This window comes from Pyrgilauda ruficollis, unplaced genomic scaffold (assembly GCF_017590135.1).
Source record: "Pyrgilauda ruficollis isolate IOZ18807 unplaced genomic scaffold, ASM1759013v1 scaffold661, whole genome shotgun sequence".
Taxonomy (NCBI): Eukaryota; Metazoa; Chordata; class Aves; order Passeriformes; family Passeridae; genus Pyrgilauda; species Pyrgilauda ruficollis.
This window is the reverse complement of record NW_024528389.1, coordinates 1-16,358: the sequence shown is the minus strand read 5'-3', so window position 1 is coordinate 16,358 and position 16,358 is coordinate 1. Positions and strand designations below refer to the sequence as shown.

At 46.4% G+C, this 16,358-nt stretch overlaps 1 protein-coding gene across 1 annotated transcript; it reads right to left on the bottom strand.

Moving 5' to 3' along the window:
• Positions 1 to 1,113: 1,113 nt before the first annotated feature.
• Positions 1,114 to 15,557, bottom strand: RNF20 (ring finger protein 20; the record flags this gene model as incomplete). Its single annotated transcript, XM_041484531.1, has 11 exons — positions 1,114 to 2,029; positions 3,062 to 3,163; positions 3,482 to 3,622; positions 4,505 to 4,630; positions 8,177 to 8,389; positions 11,071 to 11,220; positions 12,883 to 13,000; positions 13,582 to 13,973; positions 14,283 to 14,404; positions 15,047 to 15,182; positions 15,378 to 15,557. Coding segments are annotated over 11 exons (1,857 nt in total), but the record flags the coding sequence as incomplete, so codon positions are not given.
• Positions 15,558 to 16,358: the final 801 nt, after the last annotated feature.

The following is a 16,358-nucleotide window of genomic DNA, read 5'->3' as shown; positions in this document are numbered from 1 at the left end:
TAAAACAAGCCAAGCCATTTTTCTTGCTAAGAGAGGAGTTTCCAAAACTCCTCTGTGAAACTAATGCAGATTGTTTGAAGTATCCATTTCCCTCCAGGAGCAGAGGGACAACAACCTGGGCAGACTGCATACAAGGCTCATTTCAGTAGAAAGGTGATACAAGAGAGACTGGGGATGGACAGAGGGGCTTTGCAGCTCTGCTGGGGCTGTTCAGTTCAGGTTGCTGTTCACAGCTGTAAAAGGAACTCTTGCTGATGTAGCAAAACTGTTTGAAGATGTAGACAAGTCCTGATTGTGATAAAGCATTTGTACCCCAAAATCTACCAGCAGCTTATCACACCATTCTTTAGCCAACTTGCTGCCAGAACTTGTAATCCTGGGAGAAACTTCCAGGGAAAGGGGAGTGGGTTCTACTCTCATCCCTTCTAACAGCTCCTACACCATGGCAGAAACTCTCAGCAGCCCAGACACCCCTTGGAAAGGCAGGATGCCATGTTCCTTCTCACTTGTAAGGATTCTTTATCATTTACAAGGCTTTACTCATATATTCTGAATGTTTTCATGAAGACAATGAATAGTTTAAGAGCCTGTGATGAACTTTCACTTTGCTTCTGGTATTTCCTGCAGGGAGGGGATTGAGGAAGGCAGGAGATTCCATGCTTCAGGGAAGGGACGCCCGTAAGACAAACCTCTGACAGGTGCACCTTCCATGCAAATTAAGTTTACAGGGAAAACACTACACCCTAGGAAGCAATGTCACAAATCAACAACTTCCCATTTTGATTTTAGGAACAGACTTCAAATTTAGCCTCCAACCACAGGCAGCACTCAGACTCTTAAGCCACGTGACATCCCTGCCAAAATTCCCAGCAGCCATGACAAAATGGCTGCAGAAATAATGCAGCATCCTGGCCCTCCTGCTGTGTCAGGAATAAGCTGCTCGGGATACAGCCAAAAGACACAAGTTGGTTCAGTTGAGCGTATTTTGAAAGGAGAGGAAGGAAGAAAGCACATGTCTCTACTGTAGAAGTTTAAAGCTTGTGAGAAATGTTTCTGAGAACTGGATAAAAGATGGGAGAGCAGACAGTACCAGAGGCAGGAGAACCAGAAAAATAAACCAAACAACAACTTTAATAAGAATTTGTACATAACAAGGTTAATCTTTGTGGTAAAGCTGTAGCAAAGGAACTGCTAAAAGTCCTTTTCTGAGAAGGACAACGACAGCAATGCCTCAGCCTAGGGGAAGGTGAGCACATCAACCAGGGCTCATCAATGGAATGCTATTTTCTAAGGGTCTCCAAGATCTCTCCTTTCTCCTCTTCTGGATATTTAGCTGTGTTTGTTCAGGGCTAGGGAGGATGTTTCCTAGTGCACTAGCCCTCAGGGGTTCTTGCCTGGGCTCAGGAAGATATACAGGTACCTAAGGAGTTGCTCCATTGAGTCTACATATTCATTTCCTTGGCCTCTATTGGGCCTGTTAATTGGGAAACACTTCCCTCCCAGGATTCCTTGATGGGACTTAATTAGCATCCAAAGCAGAGCCCTTAAATGAAGCTCTCACTAATCTCTGCTACAGCTCAGCTTCCATCCCACCAAGGCAGCACTTCAGCTGCATGTTCCCCCTTGGCAGTGTGAAAGCAAGGGATGGGAAATTTCCTCTCAGGCACAAAGAACACACAAAAACTGAGGGCAAGACCAAAGGGACAGAGCCAAGAAAGGAAGCAAGATCCAGAGTGTGTTTCTTCTGAGACCCCGAAGGCACCTCCCAGGAGACACTGCAGCTCAGGCAGCAGAAGCTGAGAGGGAGGGAGGGAGGGAGGCTGGCTCTGCACCAGCAGGGGCTCTGAGAGCCTCAGCCGATGTAGATCCTGTGGAAGTCGTTGGCCCCAAAGGCCGCGTTGCACTTGGGGCACTTGCGCTGCCGGGTGTCGTAGCGCGTCTTCACGCACTCGAAGCAGAAGACGTGGAAGCACTTGGTGAGCACCGCGTCCTTCTTGCGCATGTTGCAGCAGGGGCACGTCAGGCGGGCCTGCAACACACACACACAGAGAGCTGTGAGGGGCCCTGCAGCCCAGCTGCTGTGCTCAGAGATGTCTCAACAAGAAGGTCCTTCCATTTCTCAGGACAGTGTGGTTTCTTCAGTACAGACAACAGATGTCAGATACTGGAAGTGTGCCTACACACCTTCTGACTAAAGTAAAAAGGAAAGCTGAGGGACACAGATACTCACCTTGTAATCCTTGATTTCCTCCATCAGGATCTCATCACAGTTGGGAACCATGTCAGGCTTCTTTGTGGTCTCCAGCTTCCTGCGCAACCTAGAAATATCTTCCTACATAAAAACAGGAGACCAAGTGAAGGAGCAATACATTCTCTGTCAAAGAGAATGTATTGCCAAATACAAATATACCAAAGAGAATGCGCACCTGGCTAAGTCACGCCACCCTGTCATATCATTCTAGAAAGGGGTTCAAATCTTCGCCTCTGTCTGCCCAGAACTCCCATGGCAGCCAGGCACCTTCTCGCTCCACAACCCCCACTTCTCCTTCTGGCCGGCTGTGCTGCCAGTCCATGATACCAAATTTCAAGGTAGGGCAGGCACTGGCTCTCTCTCTCTGTCTCTCTCCCGGGGGGCCCGATACTTCTCAGGGCTCCTCCACCATCTTGCAAGGCCTTCACCTCCTCCTCTGCCCAAGGCTCCGGCCTACCTCACCCGGCCGCATGGCTTCCCTCCCCCAGCCAGCCCTGGCTGGGCAGGGGAGCTCTGACCTCCTTCACTGACCAGGACCAAGGCAGAGTTCTCCTGGCACTTCTCTGATTTTAACCCGCTGTGTTCTCAGAGGCGGTCCCTACCTTCAGTGGCCAAACCAGGTGCCAATATTCAAATCCAAGCACTGATTGGTTTGACCACAACCTCCCAAAAAATTCACTTCCTTCTTAACCTACGACAGAAGGACAGTGTGGTTTCTTCAGTACAGATAACAGATGTCAGATACTGGAAGTGTGACTACACACCTTCTGACTAAAGTAAAAAGGAAAGCTGAGGGACACAGATACTCACCTTGTAATCCTTGATTTCCTCCATCAGGATCTCATCACAGTTGGGAACCATGTCAGGCTTCTTTGTGGTCTCCAGCTTCCTGCGCAACCTAGAAATATCTTCCTACATAAAAACAGGAGACCAAGTGAAGGAGCAATACGTTCTCTGTCAGCTTCTTCAGGGACCAAAGAGAATGCGCACCTGGCTAAGTCATGCCACCTGTAGTTTCATCCCCTATAATCCAAGAGACAACATGATCAAGTGATGACAAAAGTATTGTCAGTTATCAGGGGACAAAATCTGAAAGAGCAAAGACCTCATGAAGCCAAAATCAAAGTGAAACTGGACACCAAAAGCAGTTCAATTGAAACCCTCTGCAAGCTCAATGTACAAGGACACCAAAGGACACAGATCTTGAAGGATTGTGCACAGGATATATACCTCCGCCCTTTTGAAGTTGAACATCTCTTTCTCTCTAGTTACTCTGTTTTCCACAATCTCCTCCTGGAAATCACGTAACTTCTTCTGAGCCAGCTCTAGCTGGGCCTTCAGATCATCTGCAAGCTGGGCTGCATCCATGGCCTGAGAAAGAAAACCAGTATATAAGAACCAAACATAGATCAGCTCCAGTGATTTCTAGTCCCTTGTTATTATCTTATGATCAACAAATTCTAATAATTTAGCTTCTACATTCATTTGGGCAGAGCCAAACCTTGGCACACTGCAAAGCACATCACTTAGAAAAACACTAATGATCATCCAAATCTCTTCTTAACGTATTTTCAGCCTTCCAGCTTCCACATTTTCTCTATTAAAAGTGTTCAGCGGCAGTTCTGTAGCTGAACTAGTCAGAACTGCAAGATACCTATTTCTAACAATCTTCTCTCTTCACTAGCTCTCTTCTGACTTTATAACTAAATGCCTTAATACCACAAATTGTCATATTAAGCACAGGTGACTCTGTTGAATTCTCCCCAGCTCCTCTTCACAGTGATATTCCTGCTTTCCTTTCTGCCTGTTTTAATGTAATTCCTGCATTTCTATTAAAACTTAACAACAAAGGCAGCATCAGCTATAAGACTTATTTCACTGGTAACACACCTACTTTACTGATCTTAGGCACTTGTTGAAAGTGTTCACATTTCCCAGCTGTATTTCCTTTTGCTTATCCCATCCTTGCTACAAAAGCTTTGACCCCAGTTAACTTCATCTGGCTGCTGTCTCTTTCTTTATCATAGGTTACACAGCAAAACATATGACCTGCTTCTCCTTATCAAAGCAAAACATCAATTTCCAGTACTTGAGTCATAATTCTCTCCAGGACTCCTCAGCCTTCTGATACACTCATTCAAAACCAGGGAATACCAGGTTCTGTAATGCCAGTGAGAGCTCAGAGCCTCCCATGCCTCCCACAGGGCAGCAGCTCCACCCCACAACCCAAGAGGAAACGAAGGCATCACTCACCTTGCGTTTGTTCATCTCCAGGGCCTGTGTTCGCAGACCCAGCTCCTTCTCTCCTGTTCCAATGCTGCTCTGCAGTAAGTGTTCCTTCTCCTCCAGCTTACGTACAACCTGCAGCTGGGAATCTACCTTGGAATGGGAGACAGAGGGAACAGAAGGAATTAATGCATGTCATGGTGCAAGAGGAAGACTCCTCTCTTCCAATGAACTGGGGGGAGATTGTGTGAAGGAGGGTATTGGACTGAGAATTGAATGTTAGAGGGGATTTGAGTGTTAAGAGGGGTGGGGGAGGAGGAGTGTTTTGAAAGTGTTCCATTGTGGATTACTGTGTGTGTTTTCTTTCTTTTTTTCCCTTTTGTGTCTATGTAGATTAATAAAGTGTTGGGTTTTTTTTGCCCTCCATTCCCAAGTTGGAGCCTGCTTTGTTCTGTTTCCACCTCACATCTCACAGTAACCATTTTGGAAATACACCTTTCATGGCACTGTGCCAGGGTCAATCCATGACACACCCATAGTTTCATCCCCTATAATCCAAGAGACAACATGATCATGTGATGACACAAGTACTGTCAGTTATCAAGGGACAAAATCTGAAAGAGCAAAGACCTGATGAAGCCAAAATCAAAATGAAACTGGACACCAAAAGCAGTTCAGTTGAAACCCTCTGCAAGCTCAATCTACAAGAACGACACCAAAGGACACAGATCTTGAAAGATTGTGCACAGGATATATACCTCAGCCCTTTTGAAGTTGAACATCTCTTTCTCTCTAGTTACTCTGTTTTCCACAATTTCCTCCTGAAAATCGTGTAACTTCTTCTGAGCCAGCTCTAGCTGGGCCTTCAGATCATCTGCAAGCTGGGCTGCATCCATGGCCTGAGAAAGAAAACCAGTATATAAGAACCAAACATAGATCAGCTCCAGTGATTTCTAGTCCCTTGTTATTATCTTATGATCAACAAATTCTAATAATTTAGCTTCTAGATTCCTTTGGGCAGAGCCAAACCTTGGCACACTGCAAAGCACATCACTTAGAAAAACACTAATGATCATCCAAATCTCTTCTTAACGTATTTTCAGCCTTCCAGCTTCCACATTTTCTCTATTAAAAGTGTTCAGCGGCAGTTCTGTAGCTGAACTAGTCAGAACTGCAAGATACCTATTTCTAACAATCTTCTCTCTTCACTAGCTCTCTTCTGACTTTATAACTAAATGCCTTAATACCACAAATTGTCATATTAAGCACAGGTGACTCTGTTGAATTCTCCCCAGCTCCTCTTCACAGTGATATTCCTGCTTTCCTTTCTGCCTGTTTTAATGTAATTCCTGCATTTCTATTAAAACTTAACAACAAAGGAATCATCAGCTATAAGACTTATTTCACTGGTAACACACCTACTTGCTCAGCCTGGTCTGCCAGCGGCTGGGCACCTTGCCCACCCCTTCTCTCCTGACCATGGTGCCGGCACATGATATCAAATTTCCAGCCTGCACAGTCTCTTTATCATGCTCTCCCGGGGGGGCTGCCCAAACCATCCCAGGTCTCCTCCACCCCTGCATCTTGCAGGGCTCCGGCCTCTCTCAGGCCGCATGGGCTCCCACTCCCCCACCCAGACGCAGCTGGGCGGGGGAGGAGATCAGATCCGCTCACCTGCCGGACTCCAAAGAGGAAGTCTCTCTGGGAATGCTCTGCTTTTAACCCCTGTGTGTTCTCAGAGGCGTATCCAAGTCCCTAGTGGCCACACCAGGTGCCAATTTAAAATCTGGCCACTGATTGGTTTGACCATAACTTTCCCAAAACCTCACTTCCTGGTCAAACCACGACAAAGCTGCGGGGGTAAAACTACTCCTGCTTCCCCATCACCAGGGAGCATAACTTCAGTTTGCCTTTTTCTCCCTGAACAGCCGTGCCTGTATCCAGAAAGCTGTACCCAGATCTCTCTGGTCAATACTTTAAAAATTAGCAGTGAAATATTTGCAACAAAGATGTCTTAATTTTTGGACAGTGGCTTAAAGACTTGCTGTAAGGCAGTGAACAGTTCCAGTGGTACCAAGGATGACAGGATACAGAGCCATAGAACAGCCTGGATTGGAAGAGACCTTAAAGATCACCTAGTCTCAGCTTCCCTGGGATAACTTCCACTAGGGCATGTTTCTCAAAGCCCCATCCAAGCCTGGCCTTGAACACTTCCAGGGATGGGGCATTCACAACTTCTTTGGACAACCTCCAGCAGTGCCTCCCTACTCTCTGAGTGAAGAATTTCATTCTAACATCTAACACAAGCCTGCCCTCTTTCAGTTTAAAACCACTGCCTCTTGTTCTGTAATTGTATGCTCATATAAAAAGTTCCTCTCCCTCATTTTTCTAAGCCCTCTTCAGGTACTGGAAGGCTGCAATGAAGTGTCCCCTGAGTCTTCTCCATGCTGAACAGGCCCAGCTCTCTCAGCCTGTTCTTGTAGCAGAGGTGCTCATTTCTTATCATCATCTTTACAGGTTCCTCTGGACTCCCTCCAAGAGGTCCATGTGTCTTTCCTGTGCTGAGGACCCCAGAGCTGGATGCAGCACTGCAGCTGGGGTCTCACAAGGGCAGAGCAAAAGGGCAGAATCCCTTCCCTCAGCCTGCTGCCCAGGATGCAGCTGCTTTGGATGAAGCCCAGGATGCAGCTGGCTTTCAGGGCTCCCAGTATGCCCTGATGGGTCAGGTCCAGCCTCTCATCCACCAGAATCCACAAGTCCTTCTCTGCTCTGGTGCTCTCAGTGACTTCCTCTCTCAGCCTGTGCCCATGTCTGACGTAGTTCAGACTGAACCATGGTTTCCAGCTCCTCCTGCTTGTTACCAGTATATACAGCTATAGGTAGAATATACAGGCAGAAGTACTATTCCAACAGGAAAAGGACTTCCCACTTTTCCTCATCCATCTGCTCTCCATAGCAATGAACCTGTAGGACATTGTAATGCTCATACAGCAGCCTCAGTTTCCTACAATGGCAGGCCCCTTTGAAGTCTGATGCATTCCTAGGCTGGTGAGAGGAACACTCCATCCTGGACTGATTCTGGTGAGGACAGCTAATTCTCTTCAGAGCAGCTCACATGCTGCTATGTTTTGCATTTTGGAGCAAAAGACTGTCAGTAACACAGCACTGTTTTAGCTGCTGCTGAGCAGTACTTACACAGCACCAAGACCTTCTGTGTCTCATGCTGCCCACCAGCAGGTGGGCTGAGGGTGCCCAGGAAGCTGGGATGCCACACAGCTGGGACAGCTGATCCAGCTGGCCCAAGGGGTGTTCCACACCCTACAATGCTGTGCTCAGCAATAACAGCTGGTGGAAAGGAAGCAGTGGGAGGATGTTCAGAACTGAAGCGTTTATCAAATAACAATAAGGCCTGATGAAGCCCTGCCTTCCTGGAGATGACCAAACTCCTGCCTGCCCCAGGAAGTAACCAGTTAATTAATTTCTTGTTTCACTTGTAGGTACATCTTTGCTTTAGCTGTTAAATTGCCTTTATTCAGCTCACTTGTTTTCTCACTATGTCCCTTCTGATTCTTTCCCCTTTCCTTCAGTGGGGGAGAGAGCAAACTCTCTGCCCCACTTGTGTGCAGCTGCCTAAAGAGATAACCCACACCTCCACCTTCCCCGGCAGCTCTCTTGTCCTCTCTCCTTTTTCCCTATTACCTGTGTTTTCAGTGTCAAAACTTGGTCTGCTAGCTCCTCCTTTTCCTCTTTCAGCAGCTTATGGATCTGGTTGGACTTGATACGTTCTGACATCAGCTTGAAGTTGGCATCATCCTTCTCCCGCAGCTGCTGCATCAGGCGGATGTTCTGCTCTTGCATGTCTTCAAAGGCTTGGCCTGTGACATCCATTTCTGACAGCAGGGCCTCTTCCTCCTGCAAAAGAACCACAGGCTCTGGCCAAACTGTGCTCTGGACCCCCTATAGTGAGCCTGAACATTTTATTCAGAGACACCAAACCTAGTGAAGATGGAGGAAGATTCTTGGTGTCAGGGAACACCATTATCCAAACAAGCAGAAAAATGTATTCCTACAAGTCTGCACCACAGCAGAAATACTCTGAATTTGAAGGTGCAGAGAAAAGATGATTCTGGCAGAATCAGGTTTGACACAGTCATTGCCAGTGCTGGGCAGAAACCAACACCCAATTCCCAGCAGCTGAACAGCTGTCAGATACATCAGGCCAAAAATTCTACATGTGGGCAGCTTGGCAGCTTCCAACTAACATGCTGCCAAGCTCCTTAAACTCACTTTGGCCACTTCAGCATTGACAATTTCCTGTGCTGAGGACCCCAGAGCTGGATGCAGCACTGCAGCTGGGGTCTCACAAGGGCAGAGCAAAAGGGCAGAATCCCCTCCCTCAGCCTGCTGCCCAGGATGCAGCTGCTTTGGATGAAGCCCAGGATGCAGCTGGCTTTCAGGGCTCCCAGTATGCCCTGATGGGTCAGGTCCAGCCTCTCATCCACCAGAATCCACAAGTCCTTCTCTGCTCTGGTGCTCTCAGTGACTTCCTCTCTCAGCCTGTGCCCATGTCTGACGTAGTTCAGACTGAACCATGGTTTCCAGCTCCTCCTGCTTGTTACCAGTATATACAGCTATAGGTAGAATATACAGGCAGAAGTACTATTCCAACAGGAAAAGGACTTCCCACTTTTCCTCATCCATCTGCTCTCCATAGCAATGAACCTGTAGGACATTGTAATGCTCATACAGCAGCCTCAGTTTCCTACAATGGCAGGCCCCTTTGAAGCCTGATGCATTCCTAGGCTGGTGAGAGGAACACTCCATCCTGGACTGATTCTGGTGAGGACAGCTAATTCTCTTCAGAGCAGCTCACATGCTGCTATGTTTTGCATTTTGGAGCAAAAGACTGTCAGTAACACAGCACTGTTTTAGCTGCTGCTGAGCAGTACTTACACAGCACCAAGACCTTCTGTGTCTCATGCTGCCCACCAGCAGGTGGGCTGAGGGTGCCCAGGAAGCTGGGATGCCACACAGCTGGGACAGCTGATCCAGCTGGCCCAAGGGGTGTTCCACACCCTACAATGCTGTGCTCAGCAATAACAGCTGGTGGAAAGGAAGCAGTGGGAGGATGTTCAGAACTGAAGCGTTTATCAAATAACAATAAGGCCTGATGAAGCCCTGCCTTCCTGGAGATGACCAAACTCCTGCCTGCCCCAGGAAGTAACCAGTTAATTAATTTCTTGTTTCACTTGTAGGTACATCTTTGCTTTAGCTGTTAAATTGCCTTTATTCAGCTCACTTGTTTTCTCACTATGTCCCTTCTGATTCTTTCCCCTTTCCTTCAGTGGGGGAGAGAGCAAACTCTCTGCCCCACTTGTGTGCAGCTGCCTAAAGAGATAACCCACACCTCCACCTTCCCCGGCAGCTCTCTTGTCCTCTCTCCTTTTTCCCTATTACCTGTGTTTTCAGTGTCAAAACTTGGTCTGCTAGCTCCTCCTTTTCCTCTTTCAGCAGCTTATGGATCTGGTTGGACTTGATATGTTCTGACATCAGCTTGAAGTTGGCATCATCCTTCTCCCGCAGCTGCTGCATCAGGCAGATGTTCTGCTCTTGCATGTCTTCAAAGGCTTGGCCTGTGACATCCATTTCCAACAGCAGGGCCTCTTCCTCCTGCAAAAGAACCACAGGCTCTGGCCAAACTGTGCTCTGGACCCCCTATAGTGAGCCTGAACATTTTATTCAGAGACACCAAACCTAGTGAAGATGGAGGAAGATTCTTGGTGTCAGGGAACACCATTATCCCAACAAGCAGAAAAATGTATTCCTACAAGTCTGCACCACAGCAGAAATACTCTGAATTTGAAGGTGCAGAGAAAAGATGATTCTGGCAGAATCAGGTTTGACACAGTCATTGCCAGTGCTGGGCAGAAACCAACACCCAATTCCCAGCAGCTGAACAGCTGTCAGATACATCAGGCCAAAAATTCTACATGTGGGCAGCTTGGCAGCTTCCAACTAACATGCTGCCAAGCTCCTTAAACTCACTTTGGCCACTTCAGCATTGACAAGGTAGAGCAGTTCTGTTCTACAATAACAAGAATCCAAATTCTAAGAAAGTACATGTCAATTCATTGACTTGCCTCTACCCTGCTGAGGTGGTCCTGCTCTCTCACTGGATTGAGCCTTTTTTAGCAGAAGGTATGTACCACTTCCATGCAAAATATTCACTAGATGAGCTGAGGAGTTAATAACTCTTAAAAAGAAATTGTAATCTCTTCCCTTAATGGCTGATAAAGCAAATTCTCCTCTGTATGCTTCACCAAGGCCACATGTTTAACTGTTTATTTAATGTTTAATTGTTATTAAACATTTCCTACCATGGCCTGCCTGTGATATCCCAAAGCTGAGGGTGGAGAGGTTATTTTGTTGGTGGTTCTTTTGCTTGCTCAGTTTTCTTCCCCTTTGGTAAACAAGCACCAAACTCTCATCTCTGGCCCATACAGATATAAATTCCTTCTCTCCTCCTGGACGTAACCTGAAGGCAGCTCCTTCAGTTACCCCAGTCAAAAGAGAACTCATCAGGAATTTCTCACCTGCTTAGCCATGGCAAGCTTCTTCTGTAAATATTCAATCTGTTCCTCCACTGCTCGGATCTTGCGGAGGGCATCCTCATCAGCCATCTTCTTACTTTCCTTTTTTTCCTTGTCTTCCAATTCTTTCACCCTCTGCCTCAGTTCTTCAAGCTACAAAAACCAACCAGAAATGACACTAAACACAAGGATATGCCCTGAGCATTGTTAAGAGTCTGTTTTCTCCAAAATTCTGTGAAACACTCTGAACTGCCTTCAAAGCACGGCAAAAAAATCCAGGTTGTTTTGACAGAGTATTACAGGCAGATGTACCATTGGGATGGGCAGTAAGCCCAAGATCTTGAGTTCCACACCTTTGAATTTCACAGCATCTTTTATCAGAGTAGGAACATCAGTCTCCTGCAATTACACATGTATAGATATGTGCTCAGAGAGCATCTGCTCCTTTAAGGCCATCTGGTCAAGGACCTTCTTCCATACAAGAAGGAGACAGGAAAAGGAGGAGGTAAAATCAAACATACAGAGATACAAACTTGGCAGACAAATGGTAAGGGAGGCATTGATAAGAATGAAACTTGGTCAGTCACACTAGCTGATGAGAGCACGTAAGAGTGTGAAAATGTTTACTCCATCAACATTATCTGAGTGTGGGAGAAGGAGAAAACCCAAACCAAAATATACAGAGACACAAACCTTACAAAACAAACACAGAGACAAAGAGAGGAAGCAAGCCTCTCCAGTCACAACAGCTGATAAACTTCAAGGAAACTACAGGAACCACCTCCAGGAAGATCAGCTTGGATTTTGTAACTGATGACACTGTAAAGCAGGAATGGCTCCTGAACTGGGACGGCTGTGGCAATCAAGAGCTGCTCAAATCCAGAAGCAATGTGCAGGGAAATGGAGACCCAAGGATGAACAAACTGGGGTTAGACAGAGAAGGGTATAAAAGGAGCCAGTTCCATGGGAAATATGGGCAGTCAGTACACATTTGTCTGGCTTGGCCTTGCCCATGATCATCACAGCCTGTTCTGTCCTATCTTCTTGTATCTTTTCATTACACATTTTCCTAAGTATGCCGTGTAATCTAACTCTTTACCCCAGGTAAGTGTGCTGTTCAGAGGAAGTGCTGCCTATAGGTGAGACCTGCTTGTGAAGAAGGCAAGAGGGGCTTGGAACCACAGGGGTCCCAAAGAGAGGGACATGCTGGAACTTAAGGGATCTGCAAATGGGTCTGTGCTTATGAACCTACAGATTGTTGTGTGTGTGTGCCTGCACTAGCAACTAGTCCCTGTTTATCTCCAGGCCACTCCAATCTCTAATCAACAAAGCTGAGAAGACAAACAATCCTCAGTTCTCAGGAGACAAACAACACAGTTCTGCTGCAGAGTATCTGAAAAGAAGGTTAAGTAACACATTAAAAAGAAAAGAGGAAGAGAAATTAGGAATACCTCAGCTTTTGCCTTCTTCTCAGCTGCCATCAGCTGCACTTTGTCTCTCTGCTCTTTGGGGGCAGAGCGGTACATATCCAGCAACAGTTTCATCTCCTTCTGACTCTCCTGGGCCTTCCTGGAGAAAGGGAGACAGACCACAGTGAGAACACAGCAGCAAAGCGACTCTCTTAGCCAGCACCACAGCCTGGCAATATTCTCTCATCCCCCACATGGACATGGAGTAGCTCGTGGCTCATTTTATTCTGGTAACATAAAACAGCAGCTGAGTGTAGGCTGGAAGTAAAACATGTTCAGGCATATGGGATGAAATGCAAGAAGTGGGCTGGAGATGAAATACGTATCCTAATAAAATTAGGAATACCTCAGCTTTTGCCTTCTTCTCAGCTGCCATCAGCTGCACTTTGTCTCTCTGCTCTTTGGGGGCAGAGCGGTACATATCCAGCAACAGTTTCATCTCCTTCTGACTCTCCTGGGCCTTCCTGGAGAAAGGGAGACAGACCACAGTGAGAACACAGCAGCAAAGCGACTCTCTTAGCCAGCACCACAGCCTGGCAATATTCTCTCATCTCCCACGTGGATATGGAGTCATCCTTGGGTCATTTTATCCTGGTAACACAAAACAGCAGCTGAATACAGGCTGGAAAAGAAACATGTTCAGGCACAAGGGTTGAAATGCAAGAAGTGGGCTGAAGTTGAAATAAGTACTCTAACAATAAGCTACAAACTATCCACCTCTGCTTTGGGAGCCATCCAGGAGTGGGAACACTGCTGTGTCCTCTGTTAATAACCTGCTGCTGTGAATTTATATGCTATTGTTATGACAGCAACAAATCAACATTACTTGACCCACACCATGAAGTATCTGCTTTGGTAATTCATGCTTTAGGACATTGTAGGAAAAACACTTCTACACTGACCACATCACAATAGATACCAAGGGCATCAAGAAAATCTCTTGGCTCCAAACTCCAGTGATGCTGATGCTGTAAAAGCAAGAACACGTGAACACCCCAGGCTTGGGCACTGCTCCCACAGGAAAGGGAGAAACAACAACTCTTACTTGAGCTCAGCTTTCAGCTGCTTGATCACTTCAGCCTCCTTCTTTCTTCCATCTTCATGCTTCCCTTTCTCCTTCTCTTTGGACTCTCTCTCCTTCTCTGATTCCTTCTGTTTCTGCTTTTCCCGCTCTCGTTCCTTTTCCTTCTCTTTTTCTCGTTCTCTCTCCTTCTCCTTTTCCTTCTCTTGTTCCCTCTCCCTTTCCCGTCTCTCCCGCTCCCGTTCCTCTTCATCTCGCCTGGCCTTCATCTCATTAACATCTTCAGAAGCAGCCTTGGGAACAGTCACTTGGGCAGAAGGATCATCAGGCTCCTGCTTGATCTCTGCAGGTTCTTCCTTTGTGTCTTCAGTGCTGGACTGGGATTGGAGGAGACCACTGCCACTACGAGAGCGGATCTGGAGTGGAACAGAAAGAGAGATGACCAAGAAAACAAAGATTTAAGTTCTTAGCCAGGAATCTTCCTTACCCCCTTCTCCTTTGTCTTCCCAGATCCATGCTTCCATGCCCTCTTTTCGTGGAGCACTACACAGCTACAAAGGAAGAGCATTCATTTGGTCAAAGGACACATCAGAGTGCAGCTCCACAGAAAATTTCACTGCATCCTGCACAGTGTATCAGAAAGGTTGATATTGCTGGCAAGGTGACAGCATTCCCCCTTCTCCTAAGCACTTTCCCTTCTTTTCTGGCACTTCCTGCTATGTTACCTTGCTCAGGTCAGACTGGGCCTCTCTCAGTTTGCGCTTGTATCTCAGCACTTCTCCCTTCAGCTGGTGGTTGTGATTCTGGAGGCTGCTGATGAGGTGACGCATCTCCCGATTAATGGGGCCTGCAAAAACAGAAACACCTCTGCAACAAACCACACTTCTGTCAGCTTTCTTGAGGACTTTCATGGAGATGGAGAACAAGCTAAGTGACAATGACAAAGAACAAAGTAAGAGTATCACCATTCTGCCACATAACAGAGCAGCACAAAACACTTGCAGATAAAAAGTCATGCCAGTTTTATACGCAATCAATAAGTCCTTGCAAATTCACAATCTTAAGTTCCCACTTAACATTCTTTTTATGCCCACGATCCCAAGGGAAATGTGTCATGTTACATAAAAAAATAGGATTTAAATGCTACTTCAGAAGTAATTTATTTCCTCTGATGAAATTTAAGAATTACTGCTTTGATATCTAGATTGTCCTTACACACTTGGAAAGTAATGCAAAATATCCTGCCATAAACCAAATTGTTAGCAAACTGTATCTACTATGCAGCATCTAGGAAGAAGTCAGATAACATGGAACTGGTCTCCCAGTAAAACAGATGAAGAGCTTTGTTTTTTTAGATGAAGTGACCTGCTAGAACAAGTATTTAACAGTAACAAAGAATCAACCCAAGTGTTCTAGCGCACTGTAGCCCCTAATGGGCATTGGTGGGTAGGTGGTGTGTGTTTGTAGGCACAGCAGAACAACACCATACCTGCTTGCTCATTGGCAGCAAGTGTCTGTTCAAACTCTATCCTCAACATCTCATATTCTTTGCGAACTTGTGCCAGGGTGTCCTCCAGCTGAATCACCTCAGTGCGCAGCTTCTTGTGAAGGCTGACCTCATCCCTCTGAGGAACAAAAAGGAAACAGGACTTGGTGCTTTGATCCTGGAGTATCTCTCACCTCATCAGTATCAGGTACCACAAGAGCCTGAATTAGTGCCAGAAATGTCAGTTTCCTGAGCATTTGCAGAGGCATGCAGACCCAGCAGTGCTGGCTGGTGGCACGACAGAGCTCCCAGGCTGAGGGAGCAGAGGTGTTACCTCAATCAGCTCCACCTGGCGCTGGTGTGTGGCACGGGTGCCATGGAGCAGTGTGCGGGCCTCGTCAAGGTGTGCCTTCAGCTGGAGACTCTCGTTATACAAAACAGAAAACTGGGACTGCATGCAGCGATATTCCGGGGCCTCCTTCACAGCCTCTTCCACTGCCTGTCGCAACTCCACCTGGTTGGGACACAAGAAAATGCCACAAAACCAAAAATTATCCCCTTGCCTTTGCATTTGGTTTCTGTCTCTCAGAACAGTGAATCAAGCTGCCACAAGCAAACACAAAAGGAGAACTTGAATAGCATTGCTGTGAAGCAGGTTCAAGTGACATGCTTCAGTACCAATGTTAAAAAGAGTCTGTGTTCCCTGCATGCACTAGGCTGCTTCTCCTGCACAACCACATGACAGAAGTTTTTGACTCTTGGGTCCTGCAATAGTTTCTCTCAAAGATATGAATTTGGAAAACATAATAAATTGTAAACACCCAGATGAATAAAGATGGACACATAGAAAGTATGATAGAACAGAGAAAATGCACATGCAAGTAGGCAATATGTTAGCGTTCTACCAGTAAGACATAATGACAGAAAGAGAAATTTTAAAAAAACCCAGAGAAGCAGAACTAAATTCTCCTTATAAAGATAGTTAGCAAATGACTGTGACTAGCAGCAGAGAAACAGACACATATATACCTGCATTCAGCTTAAAAGTAATTAGGGGGAAAAAAAAGTTGTAAGCTAAAAACCACTTCTCCCTAAACAAACTTGTGGATAAAAAGAATTCAGAGATGCCTCAAGACAGTTCCCATCATTAGATATCTGGATTTAGGTTATCGAGTGTCCTAGGGTGAGGTTGTGATGCTTGTATCCCCAGTCGTGTGTTCTGTTGGTGCTGGATGTTATGTACTGTGCCTTCAAGACTGGCTCTGAAGAGCAAGGGTTGTTGTGGTTGGTTATCAGCCTGCTCCCCCACGGCTGG